Here is a 19,415-nt window from a genome sequence, read left to right as displayed (position 1 = left end):
TAAAACTTTGACACTTGAACATAAACATCACATTCTCTTCTATTTCATTTTTGGCAGTTGAACTTAAATAACCAAGCAAGGTTTCTGAAGAGAAGCAAGAACATAAGAGTTGCCATTTACTTTTGCTATGCATCATGAATAGATACTTCTTCCACAAATATCAATTTTGTACCTCTAGAATGGTAGAATGTATATTTTACCTTATTTGAATAGTTCCACGTCAGACTTATCAACAAGATAAGCTCATAAACAATTGTGAAAATACATTGCTCATAAGTTTCTTCCAAAATTGCAGCTAAATGACTTTTCATTATGATAGAAACAATACATTTAACTAGCATTGTTTCCTATGTATTCAATACATTTGATTGAGAAATAATTATTTCAAATATACAGCTTTGATGATTCTCAATTACATTCAAATCATTCTGCAAGTATATAAAGTTCTTCACATTGTTATATACATTGATGATCTTTGTTAAGAAATAGCTGCCAAGTCTCCAAGCTTCTCGTGGAGAATTCCCGAAAACAGACTTATTTTGATAGGGAAAAATTACAGATTTTCAACATACGCCTGATTCGTACATTGATTTCCCAAAATGGATCGTGCAAGCTTGAGAAAGATCTCCATTACGATGTCTTTGTAAATTCTCCCTTAAATGTGAATATTTAAGGTGGCGGTTCTGGTCATGTCATTAATCATGTACGACTCTTGAAAGTACTTCAGCAATCATTTGAAATATCACACATGTTTGTAAATCAGGAGAATTAGTGATGTTGAGAATCACATCCGTACAGTACATGTATTGCTAAAAGATAAGAGAGAGCATAATGAAATTGTTTATTTCTACATGTGTTTGGAAGACGTGTACTTTTCCACAACAACCCCCCCCCCCCCGAATGCAACTTAGATTTCCGTTAATTACCATAGCACATACATCTCACAACACTCCTGACGAATAAGGTGAGATTAAGAGAAGAAGTCATTGACAATGTCCATTTGGACCATCTGTCCAACTTGGTACTCGTGGTCATCATTGTCCTCTTCGACATTGCCCACTTCCTGTTCATCGTCTTCTGCGACTACCTCCTCCTCGTCTACTTCATCATCTGGTTCGTTGAGGAATTTAGAAATGTTGTGTAGCACAGCACATGCGACAACAACATCGCAGACCCTTCTTGGAGCCATCTGCATGCCTTGACCCTTCAAACAACGGAATTTGTTCTTCAGCTGTCCAAAGGTCATCTCAATCAAACATCGAGTTCTTGCATGAGCTCTGCATTTAAAGGAATTTAAAATAAGTTGGAAAAAATTTAAAATGATATGTCACAAAATGCATGTTAATTGTGGATTTAGGTAAAGCTTTTAGAGAAAGAAGATGTTGACTGTCCTTCCCCATTTTCATCAGACATGTAGACCACTGGAATGAAATTTCACCAGCACTTAGAAAACAAGACAGTCAAATGTAAATTGCTAAATACACTGTATTTCTTCTCTCGTACAGGATAGCTCCTCCATCTCTGAGGATGATTTTAATCCACCATGGAAGAAAACGATCAATGACCCTGTGGTATCAAGGGAGTTGTTCTATGAAGGGAGAGCTCTCTTGGAAGGGAACATCCTCATGTAGTTGTCAGTCAAAGAGTTGTCAGGTGGGAAGTGTCAATGATGTAGTTACTCATTGGGGAGTTTAATGTGTCTATTGTTGAAATAGAGCACAGAAAGCAATATGCTCAGAAATGCCACTGATTAAAAATCAATTGGATGGGAGACAGTTTTATAATTTTACACTTTTAATGAAATAGTGAAATGCCAATTATTTACAAATACAAATGAAAGGGGGGGGTGGATGCCCTTCTTTGTTCCAGCTCATACATGCATTTTTAGGACTTTAAAAATTCATTCATATATACATACATGTACTATGAAAGTTGTAGCGGATATCTTGGGGTTTTTTGATACATTGCACATACCTGTTGTATGCTCTTTTCGGTGGTGTGTCATCTTTGTTTTCACCAAAGGGAGTTTGGACCCATCGTCTGAGGGGATAGCCGCTGTCTCCTAACAGGAAACCACTATCCCCTCTGTTTTGTAGGAATCTTCCCAGATGACTCATTTGCAGGATGCGTGCATCATGCACAGAGCCGGGCCATCTGCAAGGTCATAGTACATGTATCGGTAACTTGTATTATCTGTTTAATGTGACCCTGACAGTATGCAGTTTTTAAAAAGTTTCAAAATAGATAAATGTACAAAGTTTCAGGAAAGCAATGGTTTGAAGGTTAGATTTAAAAGTTTCAGCTTCGAGCAGAATTGTAATGTGATAGAATGATATTTTTATGTGGGATATATCTATATATTCTCACTGAGATGTAAATACTTACAACATAGCATTGTCAGAATTAGTTAATGATGTTGAAGTTATAAATATTTTGGTAAACCTTATCAAAAGTTTGTAGGAATTAGAAAGGAAATTTGGATTTCAGGATAATCTAAAGGCATTGTTGCATTTGATTAACTACACATTCTCTGTAATATCTTTTTTTTTTCAATTATTCCCCTACTCCCTTTTTGCTTATACATTTATAGGACCTCTTCAAAATATGCATTCTTTTGAGAAGAAAAGTGGTACACTTCAAGCAATTATTTTTCTCTAAATATCCAAATTGTTTAAATATACCCTAAAGATGATGTATTTCATTGAAAATTAAATCATTTGATAAACCCTGGTTAATTTCAGACTGTCAGACTTTCGCATGCATTTTCTTTTCTCTATCTTGTATAGACATTCCTTTCTGTCTTTGTAAAAGTATTTATTCCAAATGAATGGTGTGTTTCAAAAGGGGGAATAATTATATACATTGCTTCATAACAAATCAAACCACAAAATTGAAGCATAAGTTGGCCTATGTTAGATAATTACATCTAAATTATAAAACAAAAATCCAAAATACACAAAGATTCATTTTAAGTTATTATTCAAATCAACTTCATTGTTATATAGAAATGTGAAATTCCAAATCGGCCCACCACACCCCTTCTCGTTAAGAATTATTAAACGATGAAAAGGCAGGCAGAAAATAAAAATGAAAATGTCTGCATACATGAAGTAGATCATAGCTAAGCAGAGGCACAGACAAGGTTTGAAAATTTTGGAAATTATAGGGGTTTACAGGCTGCATTTGCATCCAATCCAAACTCAAACAATTCTAAAGAAATTAAGGATTGAATCAAAATAATTCCAATTAAATATAAATTTCACAATTCCTCATTATGTCATATTTGACATGTTGATGATGTACACCCTCCACCGTCCCGCCCCCCCCCCAAATTATCTTAACTTGATTTCTTATTACTTTCTTAAATTACTTTATTTCTCGCATTTAATTGGTTGTGTCCTTATGATATGATTATATTATATACATGTAAAATACATTTTTTGTTTGTTTGTTTGTTTGTTTGTTTGTTTGTTTGTTGTTGTTGTTGTTGTTTTTTTTTTTTTTTGGGGGGGGGGGGGGTGGGGGCTCCCGGCTTCCGGCTCCTCCAAATGAGCATGCCAGTGCTCCCTCTCGCAAATTACACCCCACCCCCCTCCCCCCTCTATGGAGACACTAATATTAAGGGAAAAATAGCCTACAAGTTTTGTACGTGTTCTACGAGTTGTACCTGGCCACGACGTTGGTGATGACGTATTTTGCGTCACACACCATTTGGACGTTTATGGTGTGACGAAACTTTCGGTTGACGTACACATGTTCATTCACACCGAGGACTGACGAGTTTAGACCGACATGAGTGCAATCCACAGCTCCCAAGACACTCGGGAATCCTGCGATTGCGAAGAACTCGTTCTTCACTCTGTCTGCATCGGCACCAGTTGGGAATTTGATGAACTGCATTGGAAATATAATTTGAAGTTAAGTTTATCTTTAGTTTGGGCTTTTTTCAATCTTCATTCGACTCAATGTGCTATATGAACTTATACTGCTAACTTCAATTCTTACGAGTGGGACAGTGTAGTACCGGTCCACCCACTGTAGCTAGAACCCGAGCGAGGCCTAGCGGCGAGCCGGTGATAGCCGGCGGCGTAGGGCTAGGGGTAGGTAGGTGATCGTTGCGTTGTAGGCATGGGGGGGGGGGGGGGGGAGGTTAAATCGTGAGGAAATGATGCATCTACGTGTTAAACCAGTGACAGCTCCTGCACTTGGCATCGATTTTTATTGTACAAAATGTGCCTTTTTCTTATCGGCTGCCCACATCCACTACTACTATGGCACTAGAGGTCTACCCCCCCCCCCCCTAAGTTTTAGTGATTTAGACACAGCAGAGTCACATATGTGTGCTCCTATTGCCTTGGACGGACGTCAACAGACTAGAAAATCTAGTAGTAGGTTATTACTAATATTATATACACATCTAGTGCTAGTGGTTAGAATAGACTCAGAGAAAGAATTGGTGACTCAGTAAGACTGAATGATTATACATTGTAGTTCTACTAGTATTAACCGTTAGGCGTTACTAGAGTGCATATTACATTTTGTGCAATTCAGTGAATTACTGTATCCCATTAAGGTTAACTACAATTTCATACATATTATTTTAAAGAGAAATAGAGTTCTACACTTCTATACAGAATGTTCTCAAAATTAAAGAAGATGCAAGAGAAATCGCCTACCTGACTTCTCCGTCGAACCAATGCCAGTGTCACTCTCCGGATGCATCGTGACACGGTGGCAATGCTTACTCGGTGTGCTCTAGCCACTTGACTGAGCAGACTGCCTCCTGCAAAGTACATCAGTGCTATGCACACTTGCACAATGACTGCCAACGACTTGTTCCTGTTTGTTCTAGGCTGAATGTCGCCTCTAAGTAGGTTCACCAGAAAGTGAATTCCTTGGCGTGTGAATCTATATGCTTTCTTGATCTTGGTGTCATCCATTCCCAGGAAAGGATTTTCTCTAGGGAGGAAGACCCTCCTGCCTCTAGCAGCCATTTTGTTGCTATGAAGCACTTACGATTGACTTGTGAACAACCTTTGATTTTTAAGAGCAGCCCAAACCTGTCGTAAAGTTACGAGCAACTTGTGGAACTTACGAACAACTCAAATTTTTATGAAACGGCCCTAGTTGATCGTAACTTTACGAACAACTCTACGAAGAACTTTACGAACAAGTGGGTGCACTTACGAACAACTGGGTGCATTTACGATCAAGTTGGTCACTTACGAACAGCTTTATGAAACACCCCCCTGGTCTTCTATGGGGTCCAGCTGGATATTAGGTAGGGCCACTTCACCGGGTTAAACACTCTGCTTTTGGGGATAAATAAATGAAGTGGGATCTTTTACGTACATGAGTTGTGACGCTCTCACACATGGGGCCTCCATATTATGTCCTATCCGAGGAACGTGTGCCTGTGTATTCCTTTTCGTGAAGCCCGAGTTCATTTTTTTTTCCAGTGATCGGGTGGACTTCTATACTCGTTTAATAACCTTCAACATAGATCCCAATATATTCAACGCTAAATGAAAAAGACACACATACACGGCCCCAAACTAACTAAAGCCAGGACTGCTTAAATTGAATGCACTTATTTGGAACGTGGTTGCCTATTCAAGAATTTGAATGACTGACAAGATTCCGTTGCCAGATTGACATGAATTTGAATGCTCATTTGTGAAATACGTGAAATAATGTGAAATGCTCCGATAGTGAATTTGAATGCTCCGACGGACAATTTGAATGCTCCGACAGTGAATTTGAATGCTCCAATAGTGAATATTTTGAATTAGATTGCTGAATCAGTGCTGCAAGCGCCGAATACTTGAAATTGAATGCTCGGAATATCAACTTGAATGAAAAAAGTATGAATATGACCGGGGAAAGCTATGTTATTATTCATTCGACTAGGTAAAGAATATAGGATTCATATCATAAACATTACAAACATGAACAATGAACATTACAAAGGATACACTGTACTATACACGTTACACAAAATGAAAATGAAATGAATGGAGACTAAGTGAGGGTCAGGGCACACAAAAGTGAAGACATTTACTATTGCCCGTAGGCATATGAACTCACACATGTTGCCCCTAAGAAACATTTAACACTCATTCAAAACTTGAAAAAAAAAAATATATATAGTATATATTATATATAGCGAAAACTTTGAGCAAAGAAAATGGGTTTTCATCGGAATTCGAACCCGAGACCTCCGGATTACTAGACCGGTGCTCTACCAACTGAGCTATTGAAAGCCCAAGATCGGTGTTCGTCCCAAACCCTTAACTCTCTTTGCTCGTGCATGTGGTCACAAGCTATAGTGTGTGTATGTGTGCCACACACACACACACACATTAACCTGACATAAACCCAAATGATGTCAATCAACTTTGGAATAATGTGAGGGATCGCCGAAGCGATGCAGCTTTTTGTAATATATTTTGAAACAAGGAAGGAAAATCAGACCAGAAACAATGGGCCGAATGCATAAAACAAGCAATTGCTTGTAAGCAATTGCTTCAAGCAAAAGCACAAGCTCGTCTAGTAAAAGGTCTAGCTCAAGCAATTGCTTAAATACATATGCATAATCTTTTGCTTGTGCACATACCTTTTGCTTGCATTCAGCAAGCAATTGCTTAGGGTTCGAACAATAGCGTCACGCCTGTGCGAACACAAGAACAAAGGCGAGTGTGGCAGCATGCATTTGAAAGGGCATGTGTGTGCGGAAACATTTCCTGACATAGCAGAAGAGCTATGAAATGACACTCATAAATGCACACACAGACGCACACACACACAACTATACACACACTCGTATTACTGACTGATTCCCACCACTGCTTACAATAGCCCGCATCTGCCAGATCGCACGTGGAGAGACGTCTCCTTGCTCTCCACCGAAGTGAGACATCCTACCTGTTTTTCATCAAATTTTGCGTGCTAACCACTGGACATTCCCGTTGTTGAAATGAAAAATTTCTTACTCTACTTAAGAGTAATTTCTTGTAGATTTATACCACTCCTTCACAATTGTTGTCTTTCTTCCATGAATATGAAAATGATACTTAAAAGGGAACGTCCCAGATAAGCAAAAGCTCAAGCTTATTTTACAGAGCTTGGAAAATCGTAAGCAATTGCTAGCAAGAACTAGCAAAAGGTATGTTTTATGCATACGTTTTTAAGCAAATGCCTGGGGTGGTATTCTGAACACCGTTTTATCTCTGTTGTAACCTGTGTTGTAACTTGTGTTGTAAGTCTGTGAGTTACAACACCGCTAAAACAGTTGTAAATCGGTATTCTGAAAACTGTTTTAACGGTATTGTAAGTCATGATAACCACGCCCATCGCAATAATCATATCCAAAAGGAAATATTGTTAGAAGTAGCATCTAAGACATTTCAACCAATAAGATTGCTCCCTTGGACAAATGCGCCTTGCTTAACTCTGCGCGTTTTAACAAGCGCTCATTCTCTGGCGTGCGCACAAATAGGACAATGGTATGCGCAGGTAAAGAGAGCCAGAGATAGAATAAAGTCACAACAGAAGCTTGATCATTATGCCTTCTTACCGATTTTGACGTATAGTTGGTGCAGTAGGGGATTCGCAAAGCTTTCTCAGATTGAGTCTTTTTATTTGAAATTTTGTTGAAAAAATAAGATATCTGGCATTCATAAGAGGAACCCAAATTTCATGGTTTATGGGAACTAGACGCTTCTAAATTAAGTTAAGCCCTTGCAATGCCATGTTATTATCATTATTATTGTTGTTGTTGTTGTTGTCACTATCTTCACAAGATATCTCAAATCCAGTGGAGATCAATACGTCAAGTTCCATCATGGAACCTTAGACTTCTAATACTTTTCTCAGGATTCGCGCCATCCCCAGCAATAATACTTTTGAAACACCCAAAAGGTACTGATAATGAATTCTTATTGGTGAAGATAGTGAAATCATATTAAAAAATATTCAATATTTTGAAAGATATTTTTGAAATGAATAGTGCTTAAAACAAGTTACTGCCGACAGTGCCGGTAACCTTTCTATTCATGTGTTTGTGTTTTTATCTATGTGCATAATTATGCTACGCGTAGGCCCTATGTACTTGCAATGTTCCTGTTACCAAATTTTGTATTGTGGAATGAGTTTACATTTTGTCAGACTACTATATCATTTGCCTTTCTGTACATACATTGTTTTTATTTTTTGTGTATCTTTTTTATTTCTAACTCGCATACCACAATATTGAGTTGATGAATAATCTCACCATCTAACATAAGTTAAAACGAAAGTTACAACGGAGTTATAACACCTTCCACCCTGTTTTATCTCAGAAGCATAAATTTGCACGGGGCGTGACTTACAACAGAAGATAAAACAGTTTTCAGAATACCGTGTAATCTAATGGGTGTTCATGTTTGCGCCCACTGTTACGCGCGTGCGCATACCCTATAAGACAATGGTATGCGCAGGCAAAGAGTGCGCAAGATAAAACACTAGTTACAACAGAAGTTAAAGTTACAACAGAGACAAAACGGTGTTCAGAATACCGATTTGCTATAACAGACTTACAACAGAGATAAAACGGTCTCAGAATACCACCCCAGGTCTCTAAGCAATTGCTTGCGGACAGCAAGCAATTGCTTGTACTTGCTAGCAAGAGCTTCTGCTCGCAAGCAATTGCTTGTTTTTATGCATACGGATTCGAGTAAAAGGCTAGCACAAGCAATTGCTAGCGTTTATGCATCCGGCCCAATAAGCCAGTTCGGGGTTCCAGTTTGAGCATGAGCAGAAAAAGGTCATTTGTACCGAGAGACAGGTTGGATTTTGATTTCACTGAGATAAGCATCTGTAATGCTTTGATTATTCATGGAATCCTTATAAATGGTGCCTGCCAGCACATCCGCCTGACAGCAAGCCTGGTATTTGGCATTGTTAACAGAAAAAGTTTGTTAATGTATTCAAAACAGCATAATGAAATAGATGCTTCCCAAAGTGTTGATTGACGAACCATTCCGGTGACTTCATCTACACAGGTTCATTCTTTGTTAGAATACGAGTTCCATAAATTGCTATGTTGGACAAGCTGCTGCATTATGTCGATTTGAATTGAGTAAAGTGCCTAACCAACTGAGAAAAATGAAAGGTCATTTGTACCCATGTGCACATGAGCTATCTCCGAACTGGCTTATTGTAATAATAAATAGGGAAAACTTTGAGCAAAGATAATGGGTTTTCATCGGGATTCGAACCCGAGACCTCCGGATTTCTAGACCGGTGCTCTACCGACTGAGCTATTGAAAGCCCTAAGGGTTTGGGACGAAGACCGATCTAGGGCTTTCAATAGCTCAGTCGGTAGAGCACCGGTCTAGTAATCCGGAGGTCTCGGGTTCGAATCTCGATGAAAACCCATTTTCTTTGTTCAAAGTTTTCGCTATTTATTATTACAATTGTTTCTGGTAAGTTTTTCCTTCCTTGTTTCAATATATATATATATATATATATATATATATATATATATATATATATTATATATATAGATATATATATATATATATATATATATATATATATATATATATATTTATATCACTAAACCCCTGATCCCAACCCCTTAACGCCATGGCTTATACATCAAACCTCAAAACATGAAAAACACAATAAAATTCCAGTATAATCATCCAACCATTGACTTCATTTATAAATATATTCATACATTAACTAATATCAAAAATTGGAAAAAATACAAATTCAACATAAATCTAGCAGATTCCTGGATTCCCATCCGACCCCCAACCCTAAACCTTTGAATTCTCAAACCATAATCATCATCGTTGTCAGCATAAAAATGAGGCACATGCGTATATAATCATCTTTACTTCGAACATTATGCACTCATATTCATTCAAAATCACGACATTACTCCCTAGCTGGCTTCTTGGAATTCCTTCTTGACATAATACTGTTACAATCTACTCTATCGTGTTAATTAAAACTACTGTATTCTCACATCCAATTATCATAATTTCCCATTATCATTAATCATTATAATTTATACTATCATTACTAATCTTATTTCTATCATATGATTGTCTTTATGTAAACAATTACCGTATTATCATAACCATGCAACTTGATGCCTACATAACATCACTTAATATAGGTTTTCCCATTCATTTTTTCATTTTTCATTCAATTTCACAAATTTTTATTTCAATTTCGTCGTTGGATGTCGGGAATAGGCCAATCTTACTTTCAAATTCGTCTTTCGTCGTTCATTTTCAAATAAAGTCCATTTAATTTAGTCATTTGGTATACATTTTCGTCATTTACAGTTCAAATTCGTCAGTCTCACTCGCAGCACTCAAAGCAACAGGATCGATTTCGTCTTTTGTCAATCATTTTCGTTAAATTTTCATTCATATTCGTCTCATATCTCTATCTGGAGTGATTTCCCAGTCATTCATGTATTTATTTTCTGTAGCCGTCCACATTTTACATTCAGGAGCTTTAACATACACACAACACAAGTGCCCCCCCCCCCCACACACACACAGAACCACAGATACAGACACACACACAAGCAATCCGAGTACACACTGATACAAACAGACGTACCGTCTCGCATAAGAAAACACTGACAAACGATTTCTAGGCAAACATGATTTTTTTATTTTTTATTTATTCATGTTTTCTTTAAAAGCAGGGTTGTCCCGTTCAGAGCCTCAATGGCCTGCTTTGCAAGGGAGCCCTGCATCACATACAAAGGTTACAAAATCAACGAATTACAAATAATATCGATTAAAGACAAAATTTCAAGTGTAGAATAATTGTAGCCTGTTTAATGTCAAAGTGTGTATTGTCTAAGCAAATGGTTAGGGAACAATGTTAACGATACAATTTACGAGAGAAAGTGAAAATATGTAGGCCTAAAGTTGGTTCACCCTCAAAATAAAGAATCGACAACATCTGGCTAATTCGCATAAAAAATTCATGAAATTGTGTAAACAAAAACGAATTTGATCTTCACATTCTGCGATCCGTCAGTGCGATCCATCTACATAGCCAAACAACGGAAATATACAACATTTACTGTAATACAAGTCGACGCATTAAACATGTCATTGTTGCAACGTTTATTTCGTACCATTGAATCGAATTTCGAATGTTCGAAGACCGAACAGGTCTCGAGCCTCGGTGATTAAGTTTGCCTTTTCCTCCCCTGGCAACCAGCAGCATGCACCTGGAACCACCACAATTTTTATATCATGTATTTACGATTTTCTGTTTGTATTTTATATCAGCTTGTATTGTACATTGTATATTGAACTGCCGAATAAATAATAATAATAATAATAATAATTCGGCAACCGTCAAGGCCTGGCACACCTTTCCGTGTAAGCTTGTTCGGGCTTGTTGCGAGTAGGGGTTTTCCAGCACGCAGGAAAATGTTCTGCGGGCGAACAAGGATGTTGGCGAGTTCCGTAATTGCGTCTTTGGTCTTTATACCTGCTAGACGCGTGCTAGTTACCTGCTACTTGCGTGTATTCCGTGTAATCTGCGTGAGAGCTTCGAAACCGATCCGTTTTCAGTTACGAGTGACATACGGGTCTGCGAAGTACCTGTGTTACATTTGCGAAGTACCCTCGTATGAGTTACCTGCGAGGTGCTGCCACTAAGGGCCTCCTACTGGCGTTCTATGTGTACCTATGCGAGCAAACCCCCGCGACTCACCCGGAACGAGTTTTGAGCATGCACATGCTCAAGGCCTTTTCACACCATGTCTGGGAAAGCATTGCGGGTTGATATACAGGGGAAAAAAAATTGCTACCCAGACCTCCCAGCAGTTCGCCCGCATCTGACAGTACACAGCGTGTATCTCGCCCGCAGTTGCCTGGAGGTGCGCACGCAAGTTCAATTTACCTGCAGCCAAGTTTTGAGCATGATCAAAACTTTTCCGGGTGAGTCGAGGGGATTGCCCGCAGAGGTTCACGCCTAACACCGGTAGGAGGCCCGTAGCTGCTGCAGGTCGCAGGTAGTTAACAAGCTTGAAGTCCGTAAGTTGCCCGTGGATCTATGCTTTTGCGCCAGAAACACGTGTCATCTGCATGACATTCTGTGGGACATCTGCCATATCAAATTCCTTCAGAAGAATTCCTTCACCTATGCGCCTATACGCAGGTCAAACGGAATGGAAGTAAGTAGAACGTAAGTAGCTCGGGTCCAGCAGGTAAGACGCATGCGAAACTCGTCCAAATCCTTGTCCGCCTGCAAAATTTGTCCTGCGTGCTCGAAAATCCCCACACGCATCAAACCCGCGTATCTTGCCCGGAAAGATGTGACAGGGCCAAAACTTGGCTGCGGGTAAAGGGAATTATGTATTGCGTGCGCAACTCCTGGCAACTACCGGGTGAGATACGTGGTAGGTACTGCCATGTGCGGGCCATCTGCGGGAACCTCCGGGTAGCAAAAATTGTTCTTCGCAAGTCACAAGCAAGACTTGCCCGGAGAGGTGTGACGCGGCCTTTGGCCTTTAGCACTTTATATTACACTTTACCTTTTGCAAAGGCAGCTCGCTTGCATGCAGAGAGCATTGGACTCGCACACACAGACCGGCGAGCTGCGAGAGTTAATACATTGGGGTAGCGAGCGCCTTTTCAAAAGCAACATATCACGACACTGACAATGAGCCCCATGCATGATTGATATATTATGCTATTTGCATTATTCACATCGAACAATGAAAACGCCAAAACAGCAGGGAAAGGTAAGAGATTGTTCCATTCATATTAGAGGGGGATATCTTTAAAATTATATATAATAAGTTTCAATCAGGCACCGTGCATTTTGTAAAGAATTACTTTTAACATTATCGTTCTTTGGAAAATGTGTTAAACACTCAGCAAAAAAAAAAAAAAAAAAAAAAAGTATAGCACATCAGAACTGATCACCAGTCGCTCGTAAGTTGTTCGTAACTTTACGAACAGCTTTATGAAACAGGGCCCTGGTACGTAATAGAAAGGGAGATTTCATGCATGAGTGAACACATATATTTTTGTCTTTCAAGACACAAAAGTAAAAATTGCAAAAAAATGACATTTTGTCATTCATTTACAAATGCCCTTCAAGATAGCAATGATAAACATTGACAAAAGACCAATTTAACACAATGAGAGACATAAATGAAATAGCAAAAATAAGTTTTCGTCCCTTGTATCTCTATATCCTCAAACACGAACAAAGTGGGAAACTAAAGGGGAAAATTAAGAGTTTTCTGTCAAATCTATGTTGAAAATACGCAGGGAGTAAGCCGCAAATGAATGATAAATGGACAGTATTTCTTTATTTCACTCTTTTGATGAAGGAATTTAAGGATTCATGAGACAATTCCAAGAAGCAAATATAATTTTTAGACTTCTGAATTTGAAATAACATTTGAAATTTCTTCCATTTTTTAAAGTATATTATCCTATTTCATGCCATTTGAATTTGGATTTGACAGAAGATTCATTTTCTTTCTTATATTTGGCATTTCTTTATCTTTGCGGGTTACAAAGTCATCGTACAGATCATATGATGATTTTCGAAACTTAATTTGTATTTTTTTTATGTTTTGGGTTGTCTTTTGTTGTTATTGCTACATAGAAGAGCACATACGCATGAATGTCAACTTTTCCATTTTTGCAATTTTTACAATTGTGCTGCTGCTGCTTTCAAAGAGAAAAACTAATGTGTTCACTCATGTGTAATTTTTTTTTTCCTGACCTACCAGGTTGATAGCCAATTAAATTACCTTTAACATGGTATATAAAACATTAATATTCAGCGAAAATTTCTATGAGAAATAATATGAACTTGAAAAAGTGTTTACGTTCTTTTTTTTTGTTGTTGTTGTTGAGTGTATTTTGATTATGACTGATTTGATAGACTATCCGATTATGATATTCTTACAGGTTCACACAAAAATAACCTCTCATAGACATACCGTCCAACAGTGCTAGATCTTTTATTAGACTTATGACACAGTCCTATAGCTAATGGTATCTCGGAAGTATTATTACGTACTATTCTATGATAGATAGTGCTCGAAACTGCCTTTGCATTTTGCAAAGTCTGAATGTTACGACTATTGTTAAACACGAAACAGCAGCTGACAGCTGCTGCATCCGGCCAAAGCGTAAACAGTCACGTTAATGTACGCAATAGTCTGAATGGTGAGATATTAAAAACAAGTGATTTTTTTGCCCTATTTCGAGGGTGTTGAATCCTAACCTGGATGATGCAACTCTTGCATCCTTGAGAGTTTTGAGATATTCTAGATGGCGGCCTAAATGGCTGCCAATTAAAACTTGAAATTCCCACGTATTTCCTTCTAGATGGTGAGAAATTAGAAACAAGTGATAGTTTTATTGTATTTCAAGGGTGGTGATTCCGAATCTGGATGATGCAACTCTTGCACCCTTGAAGTTTCTGAGATATTCAAGGTGGCCGCTAAATTTAACCTACGAAATGTTATTGTTGTAGTTTATTTTGTATCTTATGGATGACTGACTGACTGAATGAATGAATGAACGAATGAATAAGACAAGTCATGAAAGTACAACCGTTTCGCGTTTCAGCAAAACAACGATATCAATAACAGCAACCCTCACTAATTCCTCGTCTAAGGTTGCATGTAAGCATGATCATAGCAGGGTTAGCTTCATATCATCACACACTTTAATGGTAGAAATGCCGGTCGCTGCAACAAATATCCTGTAATATCCATTCCTCTACTTGACTTCCTATAAAGTGATAACATACAAGGAAACGAAAGACGGAAGTTGTGTGAAAAAGAGCATTCTGGAAACTCTCCCAGTGACGATATTCTGATCATCCGACTTGCGCGTGCAATTTGTGACAAAGCCATCGTTTACCATGTCTCTGGAAAGCGCGTGCAATTCGATATTTAAGTACTTTCAAATTCCTTGTCCGCTAATGCTGTCAGAATTCAAATTCGCTTTCTGTTTAATTTGAAAACAGCATCAAATTTCATTGCTTTATTTTCTGTGGTAGACATGCAATGCAGGAAAAATACCAAGGCAAGTGCTCCAGTTCTATTTACGAAGAAAATAAGATTTCAAGCATCTTAACCCTATTAAGCCCAAGCTATTTTGACCCCTCGCAGGCCCAAGGAGGGCACATTGTGCCCCCCCCCCTTTATATATTTTTTTTTAATTATATGATGTATCATCGTCATATTTAGCACATGGGTAGAAGAACTCATACTCTACACGACCGTACATTTGAATTTTCTCAAGGTTGCCTATGGAGGGCACTATTTTCCAAAATATAAAGAAATACATAGGAAATATGCTAAAAACATGATTTTTCTGCATAATTTCTTTATCCCCATTACATATGTCTTATTATAGACCAATCATTTTCATATTTGTCACTAATGATAAGCAACTAGGATCTTATCATTTGCTATGGTTGAAATTTCTCAAAGTCACCTCATGGGGGCGCTATTCGTGTAAACATAATAATACATTATGAGACCTGAGATAAAATGTTTGGGATGGGTACATGTACAGTTATGACATTTCATATTTGCATAACAGTGGAATTTCAAGATTGCAAATTGAAAATATGATAAACTAATGATATTAGAGGCATAGCTTGGGTGAGGGAATCATATAGCCTAATTAATGGCTGCCAATTAAAACTTGAAATTCCCACGTATATTTTCTTCTAGATGGTGAGAAATTAGAAACAAGTTAGTGATAGTTTTACCGTATTTCAAGGGTGCTGATTCCGAATCTGGACGATGCAACTCTTGCATCCTTGAAGTTTCTCAGATATTCAAGGTGGCCGCCAAACTTAATCTACGAAATGTTATTGTTGTAGTTTATTTCGTATCTTATGGATGACTGACTGACTGACTGACTGGCTGAGTGACTGACTGACTGAATGAACGAATGAATAAGACAAGTCATGAAAGTACAAACGTCTCGCGTTTCAGCAAAACAACGATATCAATAACAGTAACCTTCACTAATTCCTCGTCTATTAAAGTTTGCATGTAAGCATGATCATAGCACGGTTAGCTTCGTTTCATCACACACTTTTATGGTAAAAATGCCGGTCGCTGCAACAAACATCCTGTAATATCTATTCCTCTACCTGACTTTATATAAAAAGCTAACATACAAGGAAACGAAAGGCGGAAATTGTGTGAAAAAGAGCAATCTGGAAACTCTCCCAGTGACGATGTCTGATCATCCGACTTACGAGTGCAATTTGTAACAAAGCCATCGTTTCCCATGTCTCTGGAAAGCGCGTGCAATTCGAGATTTAAATACTTTCAAATTCCTTGTCCGCTAATGCTGTCAGAATTCAAATTCGCTTTCTGTTTAATTTGAAAACAGCATCAAATTTCATTGCTTTATTTTCTGTGGCAGACATGCAAAGCAGGAAAAATACCAAGGCAAGTGCTCCAGTTCTATTTACGAAGAAAATAAGATTTCAAGCATCTTAACCCTATTAAGCCCAAGCTATTTTGACCCCTCGCAGGCCCAAGGAGGGCACATTGTGCCCCCCCCCCCTTTATAATTTTTTTTAAATTATATGATGTATCATCGTCATATTTAGCACATGGGTAGAAGAACTCATACTCTACACGACCGTACATTTGAATTTTCTCAAGGTTGCCTATGGAGGGCACTATTTTCCAAAATATAAAGAAATACATAGGAAATATGCTAAAAACATGATTTTTCTGCATAATTTCTTTATCCCCATTACATATGTCTTATTATAGACCAATCATTTTCATATTTGTCACTAATGATAAGCAACTAGGATCTTATTATTTGCTATGGTTGAAATTTCTCAAGGTCACCTCATGGGGGCGCTATTCGTGTAAACCAGGGGTGGTATTCTGAGACTGTTTTATCTCTGTTGTAAGTCTGTTGTAACAAATCGGTATTCTGAACACCGTTTTATCTCTGTTGTAACTTCTGTTGTAACTTCTGTTGTAACTTGTGTTTTATCTTGCGCACTCTTTGCCTGCGCATACCATTGTCTTAGGGTATGCGCACGCGCGTAACAGTGGGCGCAAACCTGAACACCCATTGGATTACACGGTATTCTGAAAACTGTTTTATCTTCTGTTGTAAGTCATGCCCCGTGCAAGTTTATGCTTCTGAGATAAAACAGGGTGGAAGGTGTTATAACTCCGTTGTAACTTTCGTTTTAACTTATGTTAGATGGTGAGATTATTCATCAACTCAATATTGTGGTATGCGAGTTCGAAATAAAAAAGATACACAAAAAATAAAAACAATGTATGTACAGAAAGGCAAATGATATAGCAGTTTGACAAAATGTAAACTCATTCCACAATACAAAATTTGGTAACAGTAACATTGCAAGTACATACGCGTAGCATAATTATGCACATAGATAAAAACACAAACACATGAACAGAAAGGTTACCGGCACTGTCGGCAGTAACTTGTTTTAAGCACTATTCATTTCAAAAATATCTTTCAAAACATTAAATATTTTTTAATATAATTTCACTATCTTCACCAATAAGAATTCATTATCAGTACCTTTGGGTGTTTCAAAAATATTTATTGCTGGGGGTGGCGCGAATTCTGAGAAAAGTATTAGAGGTCTATAAGGTTCCATGATGGAACTTGACGTGATAATGATCTCCAAGAGATATCTTGTGAAGATAGTGACAACAACAACAACAATAATAATAATGATAATAATAACATGGCATTGCAAGGGCTTAACTTAATCTAGAAGCGTCTAGTTCCCCATAAACCATGAAATTTGGGTTCCTCTTATGAACGCCAGATATCTTCTTATTTTGAAACAAAATTTCAAATAAAAAGACTCAATCTGAGATAGCTTTGCGAATCCCCTACTGCACCAACTAATGAGTATACGTCAAAACCGGTAAGAAGGCATAATGATCAAGCTTCTGTTGTAACTTTATTTTATCTCTGGCTCTCTTTACCTGCGCATACCATTGTCCTATTTGTGCGCACGCCAGAGAATGAGCGCTTGTTAAAACGCGCAGAGTTAAGCAAGGCGCATTTGCCCAAGAGAGCAATCTTATTGGTTGAGATGTCTTAGATGCTACTTCTAACAATATTTCCTATTGGATATGATTATTGCGATGGGCGTGGTTATCATGACTTACAACACCGTTAAAACAGTTTTCAGAATACCGATTTACAACTGTTTTAGCGGTGTTGTAACTCACAGACTTACAACATAAGTTACAACACAAGTTACAACAGAGATAAAACGGTGTTCAGAATACCACCCCAGGGGTGGTATTCTGAACACCGTTTTATCTCTGTTGTAACTTGTGTTGTAACTTATGTTGTAAGTCTGTGAGTTACAACACCGCTAAAACAGTTGTAAATCGGTATTCTGAAAACTGTTTTAACGGTGTTGTAAGTCATGATAACCACGCCCATCGCAATAATCATATCCAATAGGAAATATTGTTAGAAGTAGCATCTAAGACATTTCAACCAATAAGATTGCTCCCTTGGGCAAATGCGCCTTGCTTAACTCTGCGCGTTTTAACAAGCGCTCATTCTCTGGCGTGCGAAGAAATAGGACAATGGTATGCGCAGGTAAAGAGAGCCAGAGATAGAATAAAGTTACAACAGAAGCTTGATCATTATGCCTTCTTACCGGTTTTGACGTATAGTTGGTGCGGTAGGGGATTCGCAAAGCTATCTCAGATTGAGTCTTTTTCTTTGAAATTTTGTCTAAAAAAATAAGAAGATATCTGGCGTTCATAAGAGGAACCCAAATTTCATGGTTTATGGGGAACTAGACGCTTCTAAATTAAGTTAAGCCCTTGCAATGCCATGTTATTATTATCATTATCATCGTTGTTGTTGTTGTTGTTGTTGTCACTATCTTCACAAGATATCTCTTGGAGATCAATATCACGTCTAGTTCCATCATGGAACCTTGGACTTCTAATACTTTTCTCAGGATTCGCGCCATCCCCAGCAATAAATATTTTTGAAACACCCAAAGGTACTGATAATGAATTCTTATTGGTGAAGATAGTGAAATCATATTTAAAAAATGTTTAATATTTTGAAACACATTTTTGAAATGAATAGTGCTTAAAACAAATTGCCGACGGTGCCGGTAACCTTTCTGTTCATGTGTTTGTGTTTTTATCTATGTGCATTATTTATGCAACGCGTATGTATACTTGCAGTGTTACTGTTACCAAATTTTGTATTGTGGAATGAGTTTACATTTTGTCAAACTGCTATATCTTTTGCCTTTCTGTACATACATTGCTTTTATTTTTTGTATATCTTTTTATTTTGAACTCTCATACCTCAATATTGACTTGATGAATTATCTCACTATCT

At 37.8% G+C, this 19,415-nt stretch overlaps 1 protein-coding gene and 1 non-coding gene across 2 annotated transcripts; both read right to left on the bottom strand.

Annotated features, from left to right (window-relative positions):
• Positions 1–970: 970 nt before the first annotated feature.
• On the bottom strand, positions 971–4,994 carry LOC139713559 (putative nuclease HARBI1). Its single transcript, XM_071625280.1, has 4 exons — positions 4,677–4,994; positions 3,668–3,894; positions 1,975–2,154; positions 971–1,277 (listed from the first exon to the last, which is right to left on the bottom strand). The coding sequence occupies exons 1-4, from the start codon at positions 4,992–4,994 to the stop codon at positions 971–973; spliced, it is 1,032 nt and encodes a 343-aa protein (XP_071481381.1).
• A 4,242-nt stretch (positions 4,995–9,236) lies between these two features.
• Positions 9,237–9,310, bottom strand: Trnas-aga (transfer RNA serine (anticodon AGA)). Its single transcript has one exon. It is a non-coding gene; the product is annotated as a tRNA-Ser (tRNA).
• Positions 9,311–19,415: the final 10,105 nt, after the last annotated feature.

Source organism: Diadema antillarum, unplaced genomic scaffold, assembly GCF_040938485.1.
Source record: "Diadema antillarum isolate AM-2024a unplaced genomic scaffold, OU_Dant_1.0 seq00002003_RagTag, whole genome shotgun sequence".
In the NCBI taxonomy this organism is placed as follows: Eukaryota; Metazoa; Echinodermata; class Echinoidea; order Diadematoida; family Diadematidae; genus Diadema; species Diadema antillarum.
Note: the sequence above shows the minus strand (reverse complement) of the source record. Positions and strands in the feature narration are given on the sequence as shown.